This window comes from Saccopteryx leptura, chromosome 5, assembly GCF_036850995.1.
Source record: "Saccopteryx leptura isolate mSacLep1 chromosome 5, mSacLep1_pri_phased_curated, whole genome shotgun sequence".
NCBI lineage: Eukaryota > Metazoa > Chordata > Mammalia > Chiroptera > Emballonuridae > Saccopteryx > Saccopteryx leptura.
This window is the reverse complement of record NC_089507.1, coordinates 39,491,671-39,517,409: the sequence shown is the minus strand read 5'-3', so window position 1 is coordinate 39,517,409 and position 25,739 is coordinate 39,491,671. Positions and strand designations below refer to the sequence as shown.

The following is a 25,739-nucleotide window of genomic DNA, read 5'->3' as shown; positions in this document are numbered from 1 at the left end:
AAATATGTGCCTGCTGGGGACCAGAAACCAACAGGGTTTTTGGAGTTTAGATTTTGGGGGGACAGAGGTGTGGGGAATTGGCTGTAAGCTGACAGTCTGCCCAACCCCCCACCTCACTTGCCTGATTAGGTTGCAAAAGGCTGTTAAGCTGTGGTGCTAGATTGTTTACACTACCCCCATGTTCCCTGGAAAGACTGGAGGCAAGTTTCTTCTATCCTTTGTTTGGTGTGAAGTTAAGAAGATATGTATGGTGGGGGTTTTGGATTGATGATTAAACATAAGGAATTGTCTCTTGAAGCCTTTTGGATTTGTATAAAAGAAGAATGTGGCAATATCTAAAAAAGCATTGAACATTTTACTATAATTTTCAACATCCTATTTATATGAATTAGGATTTTCTACCCTCAACACAATTAAGAGTAAAAAGAGAGGAATTCTTCGATGTATTGACGAGAAAATGAGAGTTTGCCTTTCAAATATATGCCCAAACATTGAAGAAATCGCTAGGACACATCAGGCTCATGTTTCTCATAAACACAAGAATGCAAAAACTTAACACATTCGTGCCGGGACCTGCCGAATTTACTAAATCTTACTAAGAATGTGTATATATATATATATATATATATATATATATATATATATATATATATACTATAAAAAGATCACTTTTTTGTCGTTTTTTAATTTTTTAACCCCTCTTTTTCACGAATTCTAAAAAGCATATCTCAAAAATGTAACATAAAAATGTTTTTTAATGTCAGAATAAATTTAATTTTGTCATATTTGTTTTGTTTAATTACCGTAAAATTACACTTGGACTTTATTTTTTCTTTAATATTTGACTTAATTATTATAACATATTTCTCAGAAATTTGTATATAGTGTGCCTACAATTATTTGTAGGATTTTAAATGCGCTCTGACTTCAAAAAGTTTGAGAACTACCTGTGTAAGGGATTGAAATATCTTTGTACAATGAAATCCACATACCCACTGTCCAGTTTAAGAACATTACAGCGTGTCTTTAAAATCCTGTGTCCCTGCCAGATGCCAACCTTTCCCTTCCTTCCTCCAATCACCTTTCCAGAATGTTGCCATCATTCCCTTGCTTTTCTTTTTAGCATATTTGTAACTAAATAACATTGTTTAATTTTGAAAAATTTTGAACTTTTATATCTATAGGATATTGTTTTAATTCTATTGATTTCCTTTTTTACCTGACATTATTTTCCTACATTTCCCTACACTATAATATATAGCTAAAATTGATTTTTGATTTACTTGGATTAATAGCTACAATATTTGTTACTGTTTTCTATTTGTTGCCCTTGTTTTTTGTTCATAGTTTTGTCTTCCTTGTTTTTTTTCATGGCTTTAACTGATTTTATGACTCCATCTTCTTTCCATTTTTAGCATATCAATTATACTTCTTAAAAAATTTAAGTGGTGTCCCTAGAGTTTGCAATATACAACTTATCCAAGTCTTCTTTCATATCACCCTATCCTGTTCATGAACAGTAAGTGTACTTATACACTTATTCATTCACTCTCATCTCTTGTATCATTGCTATCATTCATTTCACATATACGTAAGCTTACATAAGTACATGTATATGCATACATTATTGAATACATTGCTGCTATTATTTTGAAAAACTGTTATATGTTAGAAAAAGTAAGAATATTTTATTTTGCTTTCATTTATTTATTCTTTGATTTTCTTCCTTTCTTTCTGTAGCTCTGAGTTTCTGACCTATATCATTTTCCTTCTCCTAAAGAAGATCTCTTAATATTTCCTGTAAGGCAGGTCTACTGGCAACAAATTCCCTCACTTTTTTTTTTCTCTGAGAAAAGTATCTCTTATTCACTTTTGAAGGATAACTTCACAAAGTACAGAAGTCTATGTTGCTTTTCTTCTTCCTCTGAATACTCTATTTCACTCCACTCTCTTCTTGTTTACATAGTTACTGAGGAGAAGTCATATGTAAATCTTAGCTTTGTTCCATAGGTAAGGTGTGTTTTACCTCTGGCTTCTTTTAGAATTTTAAAAATTTTATTTTTGATTTTTCTGTAGCTTGAAAATAATATGCATAGATGTAGTTTTTCAGTCACTCATTCTGCTTAGTATTCTCTAAGCTTCCTAGATTTGTTGGTTTGTAGGACATTAAGTTGGCAGAATTCTCAGTCTCAGATATTTCTTCTGTTCCTTTTTTTTTTCTGTATTCTCATTACATGCATGTTACACCTTTCGTAGTTATCCCACAGGCCTTGGGTATTGTTCTGTTTTTTCCTGCCTTTGGTCTCTTTGCTTTTTTGGTTTTAGAGGTTTCTATTGATATATCCTGTACCTGAGAGATTTTTTCCCTCAGCTATGACCAGTGTTCTAATAAGCCCATCAAAGGCATCCTTCATTTCTGTGTTTTGGTACTTCAGCATTTTCTTCTGGTACTTTTTCAGAATTTCCACCTCTCTGCTAACAATGTCCCACTGTTCTTACATATTGTTTAGCCATTACAGTGTTTAGTATATTAATCAGTTATTCTAAATTTCTGCCATATCTGAGTATTATTCTGATGCTTGCTCTGTCTCTTCAAATTGGTTTTTTTATTTTTCAAGTTTTGCCTTTCAGTATGTCTTGTAATTTTTTCTTGATGGTTGGAGATAATGCTGGGTAAAATGAACTGCTGTAAATGAACCTATAGTAATGCAGTGAGGAAAGGGGAAGTGGTCCACTGTCCTTTAAGTGGATCTTTTAGTAAGCCTTTGCCTCTGCACTGTGAATGTCACCTATGCTTTTCAGCCCCCTGACCCCTTTAAGTGGGAAAGGACAACTAGAGTGGGTTGAATTTGGGTATTTCCCTTCCTCCATGTAGAGTCCTCAGCCAGCTAGAGTTGGGAATTGCCTTTCTCCCAGGTTAGGCTCTGGTTCAAGTTTCTCCTGAGGGCAGAACTTGTTAAAACTAGAAGGCTCTGACATATTTCAAAATGGTTCCTTTCTTCTCCCCTTGCCAGAAGCACAGATTTTTCTCTTGATATTCACTGTGTGACCTGGTAGAATTACAGGAGGCCAAAATAAAAAAAAGCATGTATGTAGGGGGGTCCCAAGGATTGGGTTCCCCCTGGGTTTTGATTTCTCTGACTTATTCACACACAGCCTCCAGCAATTAGTCAACTAGTTGATGAGTTTTACCTGCCTCAGCGCCGGCTCCTGTGGGTGCTCTGCTTGGTTGTGGTTCTCTGTATTCTCCGGCCATCGCTCTAGTTGTACGGTACAGCGGTTCACCTTGTGACCCACTTTTCTCACCAATCTAAGAGTTGATTTTTCAGTTTGATCAGCTTTTTGCTTAGTAAGAGGATGGAGAGGCAACTTCCAAGCTTCTTACATGCTGAACTGGAAATCTGCACGAATCTTTAAATTTGGGAACTGCCATACCTACAATGTTATGCGTTCTTATCTAGCAACGTGAACTATCCTCCACTTAATTTGGCCTTCTTTGATATCTTTCAGCAGTTTCATAATTTTCTCCGTAAAGGTCTTAAACATCTTGTATTAGTTTTGGCTTCCCTAACAGAATACTATAGATCGGGTGGCTTAAAAAACAGATTTATTTTCTGTTTTGGAGGCTGGAAGTCTGAGATTAGGGTGCCCGCATCCTGGGTTCTGGTGGGAGCTCTCTTCCTTGCCTTCCTGTCTCCTCAGATGTCTGAGAGGAAACTCTGGTGTCTCCTCTTCTAAGGGCACCAGCTCTTTTGGACCAGGGCTTCACCTGTATGACCTCATTTAGCCTTACACCCCTCCTTAAAGGCCGTATCTCTAATACAGTCACATGCGGGGACAGCCATATGTGAATCTTAGGGAGGGATACAACTTAGTCTATAGCATGTTTTGTTAGATTTAGACCCAAATACTAAATATTTTTATGCTATTATAAATTACTTTAATTTTCTTATTACACTTTTAAGTGTTTTATAGTAAATGGATATGTAATTAATTTTTGTGTTTTGTGGTAACTTTTTGTGTATTGATGATCTCTTAAGCATATAACAGCTCTAATACCAAATTTCAACTTTTTTGAAAATTTATTTCAGAATCATTGTTACATAGTCACATAATCCTCAAAATCCAAGTTTACAACTGATCATTACAAGATCCCTTATCCACATACACGTTAGACAGAAGGAAAAAATTCTGTACAATGTTTAGTAGTTACATGATTCATAAGCAATAGTGGAAGCTGAAAAACTCCCAATGCATTACTCATAGAATAACCACTCACAAATATAATAGCTAGGCAATAAAGGAGAATTTCCTGTTCAGCCATAGAAAAATGCTAAAGGCGTTTTATAAGATAAATACTTTAAGTTAATACACAACCTATTGATCAAATAAAACTGTTATATAAGTTAGAATTTTGCTCTTGAATATTTGTAGTACGGTATTATCCATTTGTCTGACATTTAATACTACATAAATGTAGTCCAAGTCTGGGTATTTCAAGTGTGGGTTCTCAAAATAGTTGCTGATATTTTTGATAGTGTCAAGTATATTCAGAGTGCTTTCTTCATTTATCTTTTGTCTTAGTGGGACTGAGCAATGCTGGAGCAATAATCCAGAATGTCCTGAATAGTGAATTCCATTGTAACACCAGACCCAGGATAACAGCGAGCTATCAGACCTTCAAAGTGCTTGTACTGGCGTATAAATTCATCTTGCATGGAGTGCCATACTACCTATTATAAAAATGAAAATAAAAGTCATTAAACTATGAACACAAATAATACACAATCAAGTATTCAGAAATAATGTTAAGACATATTTTAAGAATGAAGCAGAGTCTAATAGTTAAAAACATACATCCTGGCTCCTCCTACTTCTAATATGTGACCTTGCATATGTTATACCATCACTCTGTGCCTCACATTCTTCATCTGTAATTTGGGGTAATAATAGTAATATCTTCCTTATGAGTTTCTTGTGAGGATGAAATGCATGAACATATGTGAAGTGCTTACATTGGGGTTTGACACAGCACTCATTACATTTTAGCTATTGTTATATCTATTACAGTATCCAGCACAGATATGGAGATGCATAATTATGTATGGAACTAAAACTAGTGACTAAATGAAATGTAATAGTTAATGCTTACATTTCATTTCAAATGAAAATTTAAAAATTTCATCTAAAATTGATGATACAAAACATTGCTTGATTCTATGGTGGACACCAAGAAGAGACAAATGGATTTATTTGCAATCCAAGGAATGTATATATATAATCTTTCCAGGCATCCCCAAACTACAGCCCGCGGGCCGCATGTGGCCCCCTGAGGCCATTTGCTGCACTTCTGGAAGGGGCACCTCTTTCATTGGTGGTCAGTGAGAGGAGCACTGTGTGTGGCGGCCCTCCAATGGTCTGAGGGACAGTGAACTGGCCCCCTGTGTAAAAAGTTTGGGGACTCCTGCTTTAGACAATGATCTGAGACAGAATCTGCTGCACACATTGACATTAGCTAATACTAGTAGGTTACATATGTTGGTATTGACTCTGTATCTGGACAACACAAAGTGCTTTCTGTATATATTATCCTATTTAAGTCTCACGACAAACTGGTGGTGGAGGGTACTATAATCGTCATCCCTGTCCGACAGCTGAGGAGGCTTTTTCCTGGTAAACCCTAACTCTCATAAATCCCAAATGCCTGTCAGTTTAAGACTATTTACTAAATAGTATTACACTTTTTGCTTTTTCATCTTTTAGCTCATATTATTTGTGTCTACCTCCCCCTTTATCTGTTAAATCTGAATTTCAGAAGCTAACACATAAAGCCTTTGATGATATTGAAATCAGAATTACTCTCACTTTCCTCTGGGCCTTTCAGTATGAATTATAAAGAATAATGGCTATATTTGAGGTTTAAATCTGGCTCTCCCATCCATATGCCATGGAATCTTGGTCATATTACTTCCACTTCTCAATCTTTGCTTTTCTCATCTATAAAAATAACAATGACAATAACAGTAGTATCTACTATAGGAGAGAGGTATTATTTCTACTTTTAAAATAAGGAAAACGAGGCTCAAAAATGTTAACTAACTTGCCCAAAGTCATGTAGCTTGATCTAGTCCCAGATTATGATCAATTTTCTTTTATAATTAAAAAAAATTTTCCCCCATTGATTTGAGAGAGAGGAAGCTGGGGGTAGGGAGGGGGAGCAAAAGAGAAAGAGAAGCATCAACTTGTTCTACTTAGTTGTTCCACTTAGTTGTACACGCATTGGTTGCTTCTTATATATGCCTTGACTGGGGATCAAACCAGTGACCTTGGTGTGCCAGGACAATGCTTAATCCACTGAACCACTGGGCCAGGACCATGAACACATTTCTAACTCCAAACCCCATGATCAGAATCACTGCAAGGTATTATACTATAGTCCACTTCTCTAAAATATAAAAACTCCCCCAAACCCACAAAAACCCATCCCCCAATAAAAACAACTTAATGCCTCAAAACAATAAAACATACATATAAAATAAACAGAAAAGCCACATAAACTTATATAAATATTATTCCTTTCTTCCTCAGAATTTATTAGTCTGGTCTATACTTTATGGAACTTTCCTCTTGTACAAAGATTAGAAACAGTATCATTTCTAGAGGACTATCTTGGAAGAAAGCAATATATGTAAGGTTGTGCAATCTAGGATGGTTACAGGAACCAAGCATACCTGCAGTAAGTTTTCCTCTTCACATAAATGTTTATCAACCTTCTTGTAGAGGTTATCCAGACCTTTTTTCACTTCCTTTCCGGGATACTCTTTAATAACTTTACGAAGTTCTTGTTTATTAAACGCAAGTTGATAACTTACTTCCTCCTCTCTTATACCCTGTGCTACACGAGCTTCAACGCCTTCAAAGAAATGCTTCAAGGAAATGAAAAGAAATAATGGCAAAGAATTGCTTTTATTTTCACTTAATTTTTTAAAAAATCTATAAAATAGTATACATTCACTATGTAAAACCAGGCAATGTATAAAAGTATAAATGATAAAATAGCAATCACCTATTATGATACTACTCAGAGATAATCCCTGTTAACATTTTAGATATTTTTCTAGTCTTTTGATGTTTGAGTACATAAATGAAGATTATAATTTTTATGTTGTATTTTTCATTTATTATTTTATTTTTTCCTGAGTTTTACATTTTAATGGCTGCACTGTATTCCATCTAATGACATAACTACAATTTATTTATTCATTTCTCCAGAATTGGATATTTAATATTTTTCACCTTGTTTTCAGAGTTGGCAAAATCTACTCAGATTTAAAACAATCTATTATAAATACAGTTGTCATAAATATCTTTTGTACATAAGTATTTACCCACATTACTGTTAACTTTCCAGCAATAAATTATTAGGACTATAATTCCTCAGTTGAGGAGTATACTTGTAAAAGTATTCTAAAGATTTTTCATATACACAAATTGCTTCCAAGAAAAGTTCAATCAATTTATATTTCTGTCAACATATGAGGCTGCTATATGACCATACTATCATGAGCATTATTACAATTTAAAAAATCGTTGCCATTTTGATGAATGAAAAAGGTTTATTTGTTGTTTTAATTCACAATTTTTTGCTATAAATGAAGTTAACGTGCTTTCATATGTTAAGTGGTATATTTAGAATGCTTGCCCATTTATATATTGGTGTCTTAGTACTTTGCTTATTTATTTTCAAAAGATCTCTTATATTAAATATACTGACTTGTATTGTTACAACTAGTCTTCTGAGGTTGTCTTTTAAGTATATTTGTTTTCTTATTATGTAATTTTATTAATTAGTATGCCTTTATTTGAGCACTAACACTATGAATACTGACAAGTCAAATCTCCTCTCATACTTTCTGCTAAAATTTTCTTAGCAATTATTATTTATTTTTCATTAAGATTTTTTTTTTTTTTTCTTTCATTTTTCTGAAGCTGGAAACAGGGAGAGACAGTCAGACAGACTCCCGCATGCGCCTGACCGGGATCCACCCGGCACGCCCACCATGGGGCGGCGCTCTGCCCACCAGGGGGCGATGCTCTGCCCATCCTGGGTGTCGCCATATTGCGACCAGAGCCACTCTAGCGCCTGGGGCAGAGGCCAAGGAGCCATCCCCAGCACCCGGGCCATCTTTGCTCCAATGGAGCCTTGGCTGCGGGAGGGGAAGAGAGAGACAGAGAGGAAAGCGCGGCGGAGGGGTGGAGAAGCAAATGGGCGCTTCTCCTGTGTGCCCTGGCCGGGAATCGAACCCGGGTCCTCCGCACGCTAGGCCGACGCTCATTAAGATATTTTTTGACAAGTCTATTCCTGGGGCTTTTAAAATTTTGTTTCTACATAAACTTTTAATTAGTTATGATATAGAGGAAATAGTTTGTTGATTTTTTTAAAAATTATTTTCCAAGTGAGAGGAAAGGAGATAGAGAGACAGACTCCCACATGCGACCCAACCAGGATCCACCTGGCAACCCCGTTTGGGGCAGATTTAGGGCCATTCTCGTAACTGAGCTATTTTAGGCACCTGAGGCAGAGGCTCTACAGAGCCATCCTCAGCGCCAGGGACCGATGCACTTAAACCAATTGAGCCATGGCTGTGGGAGGAGGAGAGAGATAGAGAGGGGAGGAGAAGTAGAGAAGCAGATGGTCACTTCTCCTGTGTATGCTGACTGGGAATTGAACCCAGGACATCCAAATGCCAGGCCAATGTTCTACCACTGAGCCAACCGGCCAGGGCTACATTAAGTTTTAACGTTGATAGAGTGTATGATTAAGTGAAACAATCCACTGACTAAGTGAAATGATGCATAGTGAAACAAATTTCACCATAGGATAATTAATATAAACCAGATTAAGTTCCTGGTATCTCACAGTTATAAAGAAACATTACTCAAATTTTCTAAAGCCATTTCTTAATTTTAATGATTGAACTTGCTCTGGGGAATGATTCAAGTCAGGGAAGGAAAAGGCAATGAACAAAAATAATTTTTGAATTTTCTTTTATCTTGATAAAGTTTCAAAATCTTCATCTGCACTAGTAAAAAGAGTAGCCATTTATGAGGTATGAAATGGGAAAAGTCTGGTATAAGGTCAAAGCCTAATCTAGGGTTCGCCCCCTGCTTTCCTTTCCATTTCTTCATTTGTAAAATAGGGATAATACTATCTTACCCACATCATTGTTTACAAGAATTAAAATAAATGTATATAGAGCATCTAGCAGTGTCCTGGTGGCTTCAGTCACTTACTCCCTCCTTCTTTATCGTCCTGCACCTCCACATGAACAAATTTAGTATGTATCGGTTGTGTTTTATTATGTAACGTCTATGCGTTCAAAACCAGGAAAAATATACTAAATGAAAATACACTTACATTTAGTTTTTCCAGAGGTTGTCCTAAAGAGTAAATGACATAAGACTGAAGGTGATCTGTGTATTTTTGTTTGGCTTCTTTTTTCTCAGCTTCTAGACATGAGATTTTCAAACGAGAAAGTGTTGCAAATATGTGGTGGAAATTTTCCATCATAACTACATCCCTGGGGGTCTTCTGGCTTTCGTTTGCTACTTTCTCCACTAAATAAAAACAGAAAAAAGAATTCCTGATATGAGTATGAGCATATTTAGCTATAAAAATAAATGATGTTTTCATTTGTAAGTTTAAGAAGTAAGCATATTCCTGGAATAAAATATTTGCACTGAAGGATCTTCACACCCACCGAAACCTGATAAAAAATCATTCTAAAACAGTCCAACATATATTAATATATAATAACGGTGGCTATTCAAATTTGTGGGGAAATGATGAATTATTCAAAATGTGTTAGGACAACCAGCTGGTTCTTTTGAATACATTTGGATTACTGTTTCACATCCTTCAGCCAAATAAATTCTAAATTGCTCAAGTACTTAAAATGTAAAAAGCAAAACTAAACTAAACTAAACCAAAATAAATTTAAAAAGTGAATACAATTAAAAGAACTAAGGAAAATTATAGGTAATTAAAAAATAATAATTTTGTGATGTTATGACCTTCCTAAGAATGTCCCAAAACTTAGAAGTCATATGGGAAAGGTAGACAAATTTGATACAAAAGTTGAAAGCTCCTGCATGGTAAAAAACAAAACAAAAAACATAAGCAAATTAAACATACAGCCTGTTAATTAGACAAAGAATAAAAAAAATGATAATACCTAGTAATCTTCACCTTTGCAGCAGATGTAATAGAAACTTTCACTAACTGTTCATAGCACTAAATTGGTATAACCTCTCTGAATGGCAATTTGGCAAAAGACTTGAGATTTATATAAACCTTTTGACCCAGTAATTCTATTTCTAGCAATTTATCCTAAATAAATTATTGGACAAATATATAAAAATATATGCAAGAAACTGGAAGCAAACTAAATGCCTACTAATAGGCAATTTGGTAAATAAATACTGATAGATGGAATACTATGCAATCATTAAAAATGATATAGTCCAGCCTGACCAGGCAGTGTCGCAATGGACAGAGCATCAGCCTGGGATGCTAAGGACCCAGGTTCAAAACCCTGAGGCCGCCAGCTTGAGCCCTGGCTTATCCGGCTTGAGCATGGGCTCACCAGCTTGAGCATGGCTCACCAGCTTGAGCATGGGGTTGACGACTTTAGCGTGGGATCATAAACATGACCCCATGGTTACTGGCTTGAGCCCAAGGTCGCTGGCTTGAGCAAGGGGTCAATGGCTTGGCTGTAGCTCCCTGATCAAGGCACTATGAGAAAGCAATCGATGAACAACTAAGGTGCCGCAACTGAGTTGATGCTTCTCACCTCTCTCCCTTCCTGTCTATCTGTCCCTCTGGCTCTTTTATAAAAAAGATTATATATATTTTGAGAGAGAAGATATATATATATATATATATATATATATATATATATATATATATATATATATATATATATAAAATGACACCACACACACACACACACACACACACACACACACACACACACAGTCCAGCAGGACTGTTTATAACAAAACAGTTAAGGTATAATGAATTTTTCTTATCTTAGAGAACATATACGTACAACATATGCACATTTATAAAAGGGAGAGAGAAATATTAAAAAGTTTATAAGAAGGATAAAATTGAATGGTACCTCTGCATGATGAAATTACAAATTATCTGATTTTTAAAATCTGTTTTCTGATTTTTAGGGTTGTGTAATGAGCAATGCTACTTTAAAATCAGATAAAGCGAGGCTACTTTGAATATTAAAAGAAATATCAACCATATAAACACTGAGTCATGTAATTTATCTATCTTTCCCCTGGACCTGCTTCCACTGAAAATACATTACATCTAATTGGTCAGATGATCCTACTTCCTGTCAATTTTATTTAGCATTTAAAATTCCTGAATATATGCAATTAGATTATTTATTTCAAAATAAATGACACATCCATGCTGTTTCTCTGTAACCTAATTGTGGGATCTGACACAGGGAGTCAGTGAATTATAGAAGTTTAGCATCAATCTACCTCATGTGACAGATATGAAAACTGAGGCCTACAGAAGTGAACTGAGTTGCTTCAGGTCACGGACATCATTGCCTATCCTCTTCAGAAGACTTGCAAAAATGTAAATGTAATCTGGAGGGTCATTTTTTGTGTTTAAAAAAATGAATTCAATTTTGCATCGTGATAAGCCCATATGAACCCTAAAATCTAAGTGGTCCCTGTTCAATATGAATGGGTTTTATGTATTGCTTGTGTTTTCAAATTAAGAAGTCTTTAATTTCAGAAAACTTAAAAAAGACTATAGAGTATGAAAAATTATGAATATCAGCTTCTGAGTTACCAAAAATAATATATAGAAACCAACCAAAAAATTATTTAGAGCATAACAAGAGCTTACCATTAACAAATACTCCTCTGATGAGCTTAGTATAGGCTTTATCCAGATCTCCACGACGCTCAGCATTTTTAAAGATTGATTCTGCAAGTCCAGCAAATTCTTCAAATTCAGCAACAAATGGAAGAATTCCCACTTTACTCTTCTTTGAGATCTTTACCTCTTCCATCTGCCTTATTTGGTTACTCTAAAGTTAGGCAGAAAGCAAGGGAGAGATAGCCAAGCAACTTAGAAACAACATAATTATAACCAAATGTGTATGTACCTCATAAAGGAAGGATATAATTTAGTAGCTAGAACAATTTGGATGCTTAATAATTAAAAATTAATAAATAGGGATAACTAAGAAAAACTTTCTATAGATTAAAAAGTAAATATATTTTATTTAAGAAAATGAAGTCAAGGAAAAAAATTCAAACCATTTAAAACAATATGTAATCAAGGCCTATGACCTTCAAGTTCTTTTTCAAAGTAAAATCAACCAATAAAGATTTTTATTATTTATTAATGATAAGTATAGGCAATTGCCCATTTGGGGCACAGCTGATACCAGAGCACACCCATGGGACACAGGATTGCTCCAGGTCTCCTCTGGTTGGTGTCCACAGGGCCAAGTTTGAGAACCACAGCCATTTCCAATTCTTACCAGCCTAAAACTTGTTTAGATAGGCAAGCTGTGTATTTTGGGGGTGTGAGAACAGAGAAAGAGAATAGGCATTTCTACTATGGATTTAGATTATATAGAGATTATATAGTCTGTTTTCCAAGTATATTTGTCACTTATTCTAAATTAGTTTGCTAAAGTACTTGTGTACGATGGAGACAAAGTGCAAAAGGGATGGTTCATACACAGAATCTAGATATCTGCATTCATAAAGATCCATGGATTCAACAGGGGCTCCATGGACTTCTCTGGGGATATAGATCTACTCACAGTAAGAATTATACTGCCAAATACTGTTGGACTATTTTCAACTTCTACCTAAAATTTCATTCTGTTGAGATTTTGTAGGTATAATTTGAAAACCATATGACATGTGGATTAGAAAAGTAATTACTTAGGCTACAGGCATTAGTATAAGAAAATCCTGTGTTTACTGCCAACTGTTTCATATTTTGTTTACTATTATTCCACTTCCTCAGTATTGATAACAGTGAAGAATAAAAATGGATGCAGTACAGCAGACAGTGTAAGATTCTAGGTACTGAAACCAGACTGTGGGGTATGAATACCAACTCCATCACTTTTTAACTGTTGATCTGGGCAAAGTAACATAATCTCTCGGAGCATCTACCTTATGTGGGAGGGAGGAGGTTGTGAGGATTAGATGACATAATGTGTACAAAGTATACCAGTGCCTGGTATATAGCAAGCTGGTCTATTGTTGTTATTAAGCTACATGAAGATTTTTCTTCTGTGTGGCATGGAAATGCATAGAACATATGACAGCTGTCTTCTCTGGCTTTGTAACTGGTAAGACAGAAATCGTTCCTTCTTTTAAGAAAAGAGTCATTACAGCCCTGGGCGGATAGCTTAGTTCAGGGGTCCCCAAACTTTTTACACAGGGGGCCAGTTCACCGTCCCTCAGACCGTTGGAGGGCCGGACTACAAAAAAAACTATGAACAAATCCCTATGCACACTACACATATCTTATTTTAAAGTAAAAAAACAAAACGGGAACAAATACAATATTTAAAATAACAAACAAGTAAATTTAAATCAACAAACTGACCAGTATTTCAATGGGAACTATGCTCCTCCACTGACCACCTATGAAAGAGGTGCCCCTTCCAGAAGTGCAGCAGGGGCCAGATAAATGGCCTCAGGGGGCCGCATGTGGCCCGCGGGCCATAGTTTGGGGACCCCTGGCTTAGTTGGTTAGAGCATCAACCTGATATGCCAAGGTTACAGGTTAGATCCCCAGTCAGGGCACATACAAGAATCAACCAATGAATGCATAAATAAGTGGAACAACAAAGCAATGCTTTTCTCTCTCTCTCTCCCTTCCTGTCTCTCTAAAATCAATCAAAAAAATAAAATAAAGAGCCTTAATGAACTAAACCTCATAAAAATAACACTTCTCTCAAGCTAAAGGTATACATAACTTCCAGCTGACTGCCCATACTGCCATCACCAGAAGGGTCTGGAGATTATTGAGTGTCTAGGCTACAACTTCAATGTTAGCCACGTATCACTATATCACTTGTTCATCCTTTGTCCATGACAATTTAACCATATTATTCTCAAAGTTTTAAGAGCACAAATTCATGTCATTATAGTGTGAGAAATCCTGAAAAGCCCATTAAATGCGGTCAAGATATGCTCAGGACTAGAGATTACAGTTTGGGTAGTACTTGATGTGTCAGGCACTTTCTCTTTTTAACTAGTTCAGGCGAGGCTAGCTTTCTTAATCGTGTCCTTTAGAGAACACCACATACTTTGGGCTTGGCCACCAGCTGAAAAGAACCAAACTTGGGTGCTGTCTCTTCCACTTCCTATAGCCATCTGATATTCATGCTTTTGGGTCAATATACACAGACCCATTCATTACTTTTTTATTTTCTTAAGTGAGAGGAGGGGAGATAGTGAGACAGACTACCACATGTGCCCCAACCGGGATCCACCCAGCAACCCTTATTTGGGGTCGATGCTCGAAACAACCGAGCCACTGGCTATGGAAGGAGAAGAGAGAGAGAAGAGGGAGAAGGAGGAGAGGAGAAGCAGATAGCTGCTTCTCATATGTGCCCTGACCGGGAACCAAACCTGGGACATCCATATGCTGGGCTGACCCTCTATCCACTAAGCAAAACAGCCAGGACCCCCTTCATTACCTTTTCAAGGTATGTTCTAGGTCCTGATCTTGCCCAAATACTGAGAGATATACCAAATACCGAAACATGTAATACTTAGTGAACACACACAGTCTGCCAGACACTGCGAGAAGATGTGAGTTAAAACAAGAGAAGAGACAAGAGATGACAGGCAGCAGAAGGAACCATACTTTCCTTAGTGACAAATGTAGATCCTTTAGTAGTACATTCATGTTAGGAGAAAATATGAGTTTATACCATTTTCTAGGTTTATTTTACTTCCTTTCTCTACTTCCCTGACTTGAGAGTAACATGAACATCTTTAATAAACTATTAGTAATTACTACTACTATTAGTATCATCATCACCACCACAACCACCACTGTCATTATGAGCTAGCAGTTAGTAAGCTCTTATTCTGGGCCAGGCAATGTGCTAAACATTTCATTTGAACCTATGTCTACATCTACCTAACACTACATCCCATTCTTTTTTTTTTTTACAGAGACAGAGAGAGAGTCAGAGAGAGGGATAGACAGGGACAGACAGACAGGAACGGAGAGATGAAAAGCATCAATTATTAGTTTTTCGTTGCGCATTGCGACACCTTAGTTGTTCATTGATTGCTTTCTTGTATGTATGTGCCTTGACTGTGGGCCTTCAGCAGACCGAGTAACCCCTTGCTTGAGCCAGCGACCTTGGGCTCAAGCTGGTGAGCTTTTTGCTCAAACCAGTTGAGTCCGCGCTCAAGCTGGCGACCTCAGGGTCTTGAACCTGGGTCTTCCACATCCCAGTCTGACGCTCTATCCACTGTGCCACCACCCAGTCAGGCTTTTTTTTTTTTTTTTTTTTTTTTAGAGAGAGGCAGGGAGAGAGAGACAGAGAGACAGGAATATCGAGCTGTTCCTGTATGTACCCTGACACAGGATCAAACCAGCAACCTCTGTGCTTTGGGATAATGCTCCAACCAACTGAGCTATCTGAGCAGGGTGTAATTTTTTTAAATTGGTTGATGAGTTTAAGAGAGAGAGAAGAGGGGAGAGAAGGGAAGCATTCATTTGTTGTTCCACTTAGTTGGGCATTCACTGGTTGCTTTCTGTGTGTGCCCTTACCGGGGATTGAACATGCAACCTTGTTGTCTAGGGATGATGCTCTAGTCCAGTAGTAACCTGGTCCCTACTGCCCACTAGTGGGCGTTCCAGCTTTCATGGTGGGTGGTAACAGAGAAAACAAAGTATAAATAAAAAGATAGATTTAACTATAGTAAGTTGTTTTATAAAGATTTATTCTGCCAAACTTAGCAAAAATCCGACATAAAGTACTCAGTAAAAAATTATTATATGTTTTAACTTGCTGTAACTCTGCTTTATAAATTTTATAAAGTAAAGTTTCTTCCCTACTTTATAAATCACCATTACTGTGGAACCAGTGGGCGGTTAGAAAATTTTACTACTAAGAGAGATACAAAAGTGGGTGGTAGGTATAAAAAGGTTCACTACCCCTGCTCTAGTCTGACCAACTGAGCTAACCAGCCAGGGCCCATGCTTTTTAACAATTATGCTCTACTGCGTTGAGAGGTATATAAAGTTATATTTTACTGATAAAAGCAACAAAGCTTTCCTATTCTGGAGATGTATCGTGTCCTCACGATTTAGTGTTCCAGCTGTCACATGACTCATTACTCTAGCCTTTGGTAGCTCTTCCTTTCAGCTTGCAAGCTTCCAGGTTTACCATCACCTCTCAGAAGGTGGGAGAGGGCAGAGGATAAGTCTTAAATGGTCAAATTTAATAGTATTTCAAATACCAAGTAAAATCATTCAGTAGGAAAGGAGGATTAACAAGCCTACTGAGGCAACCGTTATCTATAGTGGACAGAGATTACTTTTATACATTCAAAAACAATATATTTTATTGTTTTAAACTATGAAAAATTATATGGATTTTAATTGCCCATAATATTTTTATCTACTATTAGCATATGAATATTCAAGGGCTCACTATACCTTAAAGGTTACATAAGAGAAATATTCATGATACATACCTACATTTACAAACCAAATACATGAATAAAATTTTTTTTTTTTATAATCTTGCTCAGCCCAATTCATACCTACAAGCTTACCAAAACCTGACATACAAAGGAAAGTTGTTCCCTGGCTGGCTGCTCAGTGGGTAAAGCATTGTCCAGCATGCCAAGGTCGCAGGCTCACTCCCTGGTCAGGGCACGCAGGGGAAGCAATCTATGAGTACACAACTAAATAGAACTAAGTGGAACAAAATGAGGCTCTCTCTCTCTCCCTTTACCCTCTCTTCCTCTCCTCTCCTCTCTCTTTCTCTCAAATCATTGCAAAATTTTTTAAAAAGTTGTTAATGATTGTTCCTTTCACATTAGGAGGAGGAAAATGATTTCTGGAAAGTATAAGAACAAATCTTAAAGTGATATGATTATTAATTAAAGTTTTAAACATAAAATAAACTAATTAATTTAAACAAAATAACCCAGTTATTAATTTTCTTATTAGAATATACGGTATTAGAAGAACAATAAATCCAAATGACAGTTTCAATTGTTCCATTAACTCTGTGGTCACTCACTAATCAGTTAACTGAGATTTCAGTTTCTAAGCCACCTACTCCAGACCTTGTAGATTCAGTGTAGAAGAGAGGCTAGCTGGCTCAGCATCATCCAGCGCCCTCTATTCAGATCTACTGCAGCCAATACCCTGTGTCAAGGCTTTGGGGATGTGAACACAGATTCCCCCATGGAAACCTGGAAATCTCCTACTTAAATACATTTATCTATTTTTTGGCAATAATTACAATTCTGAGCTATTTTTTAAAAACTTACAATGCATTTGTCAAAGTTCCTTTTGACGGTAACCAAAACATTTCCCAATGTAGTACTCAGAAAAGAAGCAGGGTCCACATTTTGTGCAGTCCATACATGATGACTCATTTTGACTAGCATGTAAAGGGAATTAAAGCTATCAATTTTGTCTCCTAGTGCAATTAGGTTGTTCAGTTCTGGCTCAATGCACCGAAATATTTTAGTCATCATTTGGCGGATCATGTCTTTCCTGTTCGGAAAACACACAAAATATAGGAAGTTATTATAAGCTTCAGGTGTATTCATTTTTAACTTTAATCTATTGGGTATATACAAAATGACTAAAATAAGATATTTTCATTAAAAATGACCAAGTATGATGAGCTAATTATTCTATAGCAGTTTCCAATATCAACATATTTTTTGAAGTTAAATTTATCACTCAAAATAACTGTCATTTGGAAAGCTGGATCCAGAAATGTGCCTTGTAATTTCAAAGAAATCCATGGCAATTCAAATGCTACTTCCTACCAGCAAACATCAAAATTGATGGCTTTTTTTTGGTGATTACTAGAGCAAAGAAGAGCTGTAGAGTCCTACAACAGAACCGATTTTATTTCAGTACGATGTTAATAAGATACTGGGCACACGAGAGTGCTACCGGGTTACAGAGAGCCATCTGGATGCCTCACTGAGCAGCACTCTGCTATGCTAAACTGAAAGTTTATTTTTTTCCAGAATAAACAACAGATGGTAACAAACACATACTCTGATGAAACAGGCAGAGGTGTGCCAGGATTATGTTGTCTTGATAAAGTTCCTCCATCTGGGTCATCTGCTTCAGTCTGCAAAAATTATTAAGGTACTTTACATAATAAAAAACCAACAATTGGACTAGTTTACATGGCAAAGCCTGCTCAGTCTTAAAATTCCTACAAGAGAATACATTATGAAAATAATGTATTTTTTAAAGGTAGCATTACTGATAAAATATGTAATTTAGTGTGGTTTTTAAGAATATTCATGAAATGCTTCATTCTTACATTTTATCTAAGAATTGTGGGTGAGGCTGTGTCTGTGGGCACACGAGGGGAACGTAGGGAGAGGAGGTACCGGAAGCTGGAGGGCAGAGGTGGGAATGAACAGGTAGCGCAGCAAGAAAACATCTAGAAACAACTTGCAATAGAGAATTTTGAAAATTAAAGAAATCTCATCAATCAGTCTAATAAAACTCTGGCATTTAAAAAAATGCTATAAAAAATTCTTATAGAAGCCCTGGCCGGTTGGCTCAGTGGTAGACATCGGCCTAGTGTGTGGAAGTCCCGGGTTCGATTCCCGGCCAGGGCACACAGGAGAAGCACCCATCTGCTTCTCCACCCTTCCCCCTCTCCTTCCTCTCTGTCTCTCTCTTCCCCTCCTGCAGCCAAGGAGCAAAGTTGGCCTGAGCACTGAGGATGGCTCCATGACCTCTGCCTCAGGTGCTAGAATGGCTCCCGTTGCAGCAGAGCAATGCCCCAGAGGGGCCGGGCATCACCCCCTGGTGGGCATGCCAGGTGGATCCTGGTAGGGCACATGCGGGAGTCTGTCTGCCTTCCCTCTGCTTCTTACTTTGGAAAAATACAAAAAAAAAATTCTTGTAGAAGATTAAGCAAATTTACTACTACCACCACCTACAACAACAAACCCCCACCCATTTGAGATAATGATTTCTCATTCTTTTTTAAGATGACCTTACAGTAATTTTAAAATCACCTTATTTGCATTGTGCTTTTAAGTTCTTCAAAATATTCTAGCAAATATCTCATTTTATTTTCTTAAATTTTTGCCACCTGAGAAGCACACTGAATGGGCATTATTATCTCCACTGAACACATAAGAGATGAGAAAACTGGGCACTGAATAATTAATTGGTTTAAGGTCTCATAGCTAGGTAATAACAAAGCCATAGAAAAAGTCAGATTTCAGGCCTCTACTTTGCTTCCTTCCTTTTTAAAAATTATTTGCTAGACCATTGTACATATATACTAAAACATCAAACATCTTTTTATGGAAAATTATATTTTTTTCTTGATGACTACTTAATGCTAAAATTACTTTTTAAATAATGTCTTCTACAAAGTAAATTCAGTTATTTCCTCCCCTCAGTAAGTCTGGAATATTAAACTAGATGCACAAACTTTATCATTGTTGTTATTATCTTGTGATATGACAAAAATTATTTTAAAAGTCCCTGCATCATAAACCCTTTCTTTGTCTGTTCTGATATTGAAATTGTGTCATTTTAATTAGGCTAATTATGTTACAGATCAAACATACTAGCCAATAAATAAACATGAGTCGTACCACAGATCCAGGCATACTTTGATGTTGCTGTAGTTTGAAAAATTTACTTATGAAGTCTTGTTCTGCTAGACACAAGGGTTCCAGTTCACTTAGAACCTGTTCAAAGATCTGAAGAAAACCAAAATGAAAGAACTGCACCAAATACTTAAAATTAACATTCCACATTTAATTCACTTTTCTGCAGGGACCGTAAATGCATTATCCATAATCTCAGTAGAATCCCCAAAACAAACTCTTTTAAGACTGACAAGACAATGCAGTATATTAAGGCATAAAAGGGCCAGAAAATACCTAAAATAAAACTCACAATAATTATTCATTTGAAATCTGGAAAGAGGGACACAAACTTTTTAAGCTTATTTAATACATTGCAGAGAACAGTTCAGCTTCATAAAAGCTGTTATTTCCTCTTTATAGTTGCTCGAAGAACTTAGATTTATAAAAGCTATGTTATAATTTAATAAAGCTATGTTATTTAATTAATGATTCATACTTTAGTTGCTATTTCACTAGTATAAATATTTTTTTCAAATTCAGAATCAGAAAGTAACATGTTTAAGAGAGAGCCCAAACCTTTGAACACACTTAAAACAATAACGAATCACTGTAAGATAACTAATATTAATGTTTAAGAGTACCTGTTATTTTACCTTATCAAATTTGGTTCTGTCGGCAACATCAAGATCAGAGGCAGACATGTTTCCCATATCCAACAAGGAAGAAGACTGAGATCTGCGATTCCCTGAACTCTGAACACTGAGTTTATTTAGACTAGAAGTAGATCCAGTTAATTTCCCAGAACTTCCATGAAGACCTAAGAAATAATAAAACTTTGAAAGTTGTGACCTTCATTAATAATGGGCCCACAGCATAAATCAGGGGTATCTTTCCCTGTCCTGGTCTTCCAGAGCTCATATTAGTGCAGTGGTTTTCAACCTTTTGCACTAGGGGACCAGTGAAAATAGAATTATTTGGGGGACTAATAAGGCAGAAATAACTCTGAACATAAGAGATTTGACTAAAATCATTGGGTCTATAATCTTCACACAACATCAAGGTGGTTAACTCTTTCATGGACTGGCACAAAATTTCTGGCAGACCAGTCCCTGGGAGTGGTTAAAAAACATCGAATTAGTGTACAAGTTTTACCACATGGGACAGGTTGTAGAGTGTCCTTTTCTTTCATTAACATTTATATCCTATTCCTGAGCAAATTCTAAAGAGTAGCAAAACTATACAGATTTACAGAATAGGAGTGAAAGGGATCTTAAAAATCACAAAATCTATGCCCTGCCTAATTTCATCATAAAGTTGTCTGATGATATCTCTAAACTAAAGTAGATGAGGATTTTCTTCTCATTCAAAAGACATGAATAAGGATGATCACTGACTCCCTAATACAATACTAGCTTAAGCTACTTTGTTATATTTCTGAAGAAAACTGACATATCCCAATATTACCCACCTTCAAGTTAAATTAACATATTAGGTTGTACCATATGAAACTTCCCGTACTTAATCATTCTTGCCGTATAAAAAAGTCAATTACATACAATTCAAGTTAATACATTCCTGAACCCAGAAACTCTGCTTTTATGTTAAGTGAACTGATTAACTGAAGTTCTTTAAAAATAAAAAAACGAGAAAAAAATATCCTTAAAACTTGTAGTTAGCCTGACCAGGTGGTGGCACAGTGGATAGAGTGTTAGACTGGGATGTAGAGGACCCAGGTTCGAAACCCTGAGGTTGCCAGCTTGAGCATGGGCTCATCTGGCTTGAACCCAGGATCGCTGGCTTGAGCATGGGATCATAGACATGACCCCCATGGTCACTGGCTTAAGCCCAAAGGTCTCTGGCTTGAGCAAGGGGTCACTCGGTCTGCTGTAGCCCCTGGTCAAGGCACATATGAGAAAGCAATCAATGAACAACTAAGGTGCCTCAACAAATAATTGATGCTTCTCATCTCTCTCCCCTCCTGTCTGTCTATCCCTATCTGTCCCTCTCTCTGTCTCTGTCACAAACAAAAAAATAAAAAACTTGTTGTATTTAAAATACAACTAAAATATATGATACCACTAACTATTATTAATATAGGACATCTGTTAGGTAAAAACATAAGTACCCATCATAACCATGCAGAAAAATTAGAACAATATCTCTATATATCTCACAGAATGAAAGGATTCTATTTTTATAAGAAAATGTGATACTTTTATTCAGAATCAAATATAAATAAGTGAAAAGTTTTAAATTCTTCTTCAGTATCTGTCAGTCAACCTGTATTATTTGCTGATGGTCAGAAGGGACAAATGAAGATACAATAAGGACAATAAAGACAAATTTAGTTTCACTATGCAAAATCTGACTATATGTAAAAGAATTTTTATAGTTTCTAACCAGAGCCTGAAAACAGAAGTATAATGGTTAAGTCTTTACATAAATTTCTGATTACTCACCATATATTTTTAACTATGTTAGATATTTCTTTGATGTATCTACACCACTACCATCATGTTTGTTTTCTTTCACCAATACCTGGCAGCGACTCAGAGCAATCAATATTTCTGGTGTAACTTTTTCAAGACAAATAACTAATTTCTAGACATTAAACAAACATGCATTGAGAATACCTGCTGATACACTAAGCATACTCACTCTCTGTTTCCTGTTTGACAGCACTTTCTTTTCGAGGAAGTGTAGCTGTGATGGATTAGGTTGCAAGCATCAAAGACAAAGACAAGTTAATAAACTGCAATTTGCACAAACCATGCACAAGAGGAAGTTAAGCTCTAGTTTAAAAGACACATGCAGAGAACCATGAGCATCAAGTAACAAGAGGTGCAACATACGTTTAGTTGGTCAGGTACTGTTTGAAAAATTATATGAAAGAAGATATTTATCTTTTCATGAATTATTTTTACTCTGATAAAAATATCTATAATTATAAAATCCCCCCCATATTTTTAAATGATTGTTTTAAGTTTATGAAGCCAGTATGCTTAAATTTAAAACACTGTATTTGCAGGTTTTGGTTTCTGAAAAAAATATGGTTCAAGTAAATAATTTAATGCAGTGGAAATTTACTAGAATGAAGTTTTGGAGTTAAGCATTAAGTGCATCGATAATTTCAGATTCCCTGAAAGCTCCTGAAAGGAATCTCCACTGTACTAAATAATTTTATATTAATCTGATAAAAAATTATATGACTGGGGTTTAAAAACCATTTCAAAATATTAAGCTGCACTACTTAGTAAATGGCTTTATGAACACCTATAAAATTAAGTTTATATCAAAACACTACTTATCAGAGATGAGTGCATGGAAGGGTAAAGCTGAGGAAACAGGTTTAATACAGGAATGTGAGCTTTTTAAAGGATCATTTAGTTTTATTCTAAAACTTCTGTAGATATAATATTTATTACATAAGTTGTAGAGATCATCTTGTAAAACATTTTAAACTCAAATCAGAAGTAGATATAAAAGGCAAAGAAAGAAATTATAGAAGGAAACAGAAAATTAAAGAACAAAACCTAGCAATATTTTTAAAACAAAAACAATGTGTCAACTCTCACTGCCAAACTTCAAAGCAAAAGCCCAAGTATAAGCTACTAACTTGTCACGCCAGTGACATGTCCATCTTCCCAGACTCGGCTAACTGAAGTTCAAGGGAACGTGACACAATATGGCTGAACATTAAAGTGGCAGGCAAGGATCATGCTGGAGCTATGAGCTGGCCAGTTAACAGTACCTTCTGATGGCCTGAAGGAGTCACACACTAAGTCACCAGTTTCAAAGCAAGGCCTAATACTTCATATGCCTTTTCTTTTTTTTCATTAGACAATAAAGAATACAGAATTACAAATAGTGCCTATTAGCTATAATTTGGGGCTCATAAAAATCCTTATTTATCAGCAACAAGCAATCATCTTCAGGTAAATGTTTAAATATCTTTAAATAATCCCCAATAAACTATAAACATCATAAGGGAGGATCTTTGTTCATTACTGCTTTCTCAGCAGTGTTTATTATAAAATAGGTAATTATAAATATTTACTGAATCTTCTAGCCACCCATGAATTCAGTCTTGTATTCAAGAATTTCTTTGCAATTAACAAGATTTCTTAGTTTAGTGGAGAAACACAAATAAAAAATAATAATTTTGGCATACTATTTTAAAGATTTTGGAATATTAAAATAAATATGAGAGAGGCAGTAATTATGTAAATGCACAATAATGAAATGTGTATGTGTGTTAGCTGTAGAAAGAAAAAAAATGGTGATTTTAAAAATAATTACTAAGCCCTGGCCGGCTGGCACAGTGGTAGAGTGTCAGCCCAGTGTGTGAAAGTCCTGGGTTCGATTACCGGCCAAGGCACATAGGAGAAGCTCCCATCTGCTTTTTCACCCTTTCCCCTCTACCTTCTCTCTCTCTCTCTCTTCCCCTCCCACAGCCAAGGCTTCATTGGAGCAAAGTTGGCCTGGGTGCTGAGGATGGCTCCATGGCCTTCGCCTCAGGTACTAAAATGGCTTCAGTGTAACGCCCTAGATGGAAAGAGCATCACCCCCTAGTGGGCATGCCAGATGGATCCCAATAGGGCATATGCGGGAGTCTGTCTCTCTGCCTCCCTGCTTCTCACTTCAGAAAAATACAAAGAGAAAAAAAAAGATTGATTTAAACATAATTTGAATCATTGAAAAGATATCTTTTAAGATTTTTATTTAAAAAAGTTTATATTCTACCTTATTTAGAACTTATCATTTGTATTTAATTTGAAATTTATTTTTAAATGCTGAGTAACAAGTTAGATCTTCAAAGATGAACCAAACTATTTTTAGCCTCTGAATTGTTTTAGTTTTTTCTGGTTATAGCTGATATCAAAATAACTTGAAATTACATAATTTTCTGGTACTATCAACTTCCACAAAGTACTCCACTATTCCTCATTATTGAATAGATATTATAGAAGAGATGTAATTTTAAGTTTTAAAATTATAAATGTGCCTTCTACACTGTGTTTTATGTTAATATAAAAATATTTTCAACATGATAATTTAAGAACTTTTCAAGGAATAAGAAATGAAAAAGTTCATGTTTCAGGTCAGTACAATGATACCATTAAGATACTATTGTACTTAAATTATATTTTTATTATGTCATTTAGGCTTGATGATCTATTGTGATACTGGGATTAATGACCTCCTGAGGAGAGAATTTTAGAGTTCCCTTTTACCTTCAGTTTCATATACTATAGAAGAGTACTCTCAAAATAAAATGATTCACTAACAAGTAGTGACAGATAAACTAAATGAAAACATTAAACATGTAACTGCATTAATAATATGTGTTTACTAAAAAAAAAAAAAAGCATAACATATTCACAGTGAAACATTAACAAGGATATAAACACACTGCTGTTTAATAACAATTAACCTTTAGGATGAGTTAGCATTTCTGTTTCCAAAAGCCTATTGTCCCAAGATTTTCATCAGTATCTTTACCTAAGTGTTACATACTTGTACACAGATTCAAACCATTTCAAAAGTCTGGACTTATATAATAAATATATTAGTCTTGTATTAAAAACAAACAAACAAACCATCCAGTGCATTACAAAATAATTACCCACTAAAGACAGTCTTCTCTGTCCTAAAGAAAAGAATGGAAAGATGAGCTATCAATTTCAATCCTGTTTCCTGATTACTGAAGTGGCTTAGGGCATAGGCTCCTTTCAACAAGCAAATGCTAAGCTCATTTTTCTAAAGGGACTACACAGACACACTGAGGAGTACACATTGTAGCCACTTAAGGCCAGGTTTTG

At 35.8% G+C, this 25,739-nt stretch overlaps 1 protein-coding gene across 8 annotated transcripts in view; it reads right to left on the bottom strand.

Moving 5' to 3' along the window:
- Nucleotides 1–4,063: 4,063 nt before the first annotated feature.
- EXOC1 (exocyst complex component 1) overlaps nucleotides 4,064–25,739 on the bottom strand; it is a 56,868-nt gene continuing 35,192 nt past the window's right edge. For 4 of the 8 annotated variants that reach the window (XM_066385564.1, XM_066385568.1, XM_066385565.1 and 1 more), the window contains 9 exons: nucleotides 22,576–22,620; nucleotides 20,571–20,734; nucleotides 19,921–20,028; nucleotides 18,346–18,422; nucleotides 17,599–17,827; nucleotides 11,942–12,125; nucleotides 9,419–9,618; nucleotides 6,732–6,926; nucleotides 4,064–4,733 (listed from right to left, as the gene is read on the bottom strand). In XM_066385564.1, the coding sequence (XP_066241661.1) occupies nucleotides 4,581–4,733; nucleotides 6,732–6,926; nucleotides 9,419–9,618; nucleotides 11,942–12,125; nucleotides 17,599–17,827; nucleotides 18,346–18,422; nucleotides 19,921–20,028; nucleotides 20,571–20,734; nucleotides 22,576–22,620 (1,355 nt within the window). In that variant the 3' untranslated portion in view covers nucleotides 4,064–4,580. Of the gene's footprint in view, nucleotides 4,734–6,731; nucleotides 6,927–9,418; nucleotides 9,619–11,941; nucleotides 12,126–17,598; nucleotides 17,828–18,345; nucleotides 18,423–19,920; nucleotides 20,029–20,570; nucleotides 20,735–22,575; nucleotides 22,621–25,543; nucleotides 25,568–25,739 lie in introns of all 8 variants that reach the window. The other 4 variants (XM_066385567.1, XM_066385571.1, XM_066385572.1 and 1 more) reach the window with 2 other exon arrangements.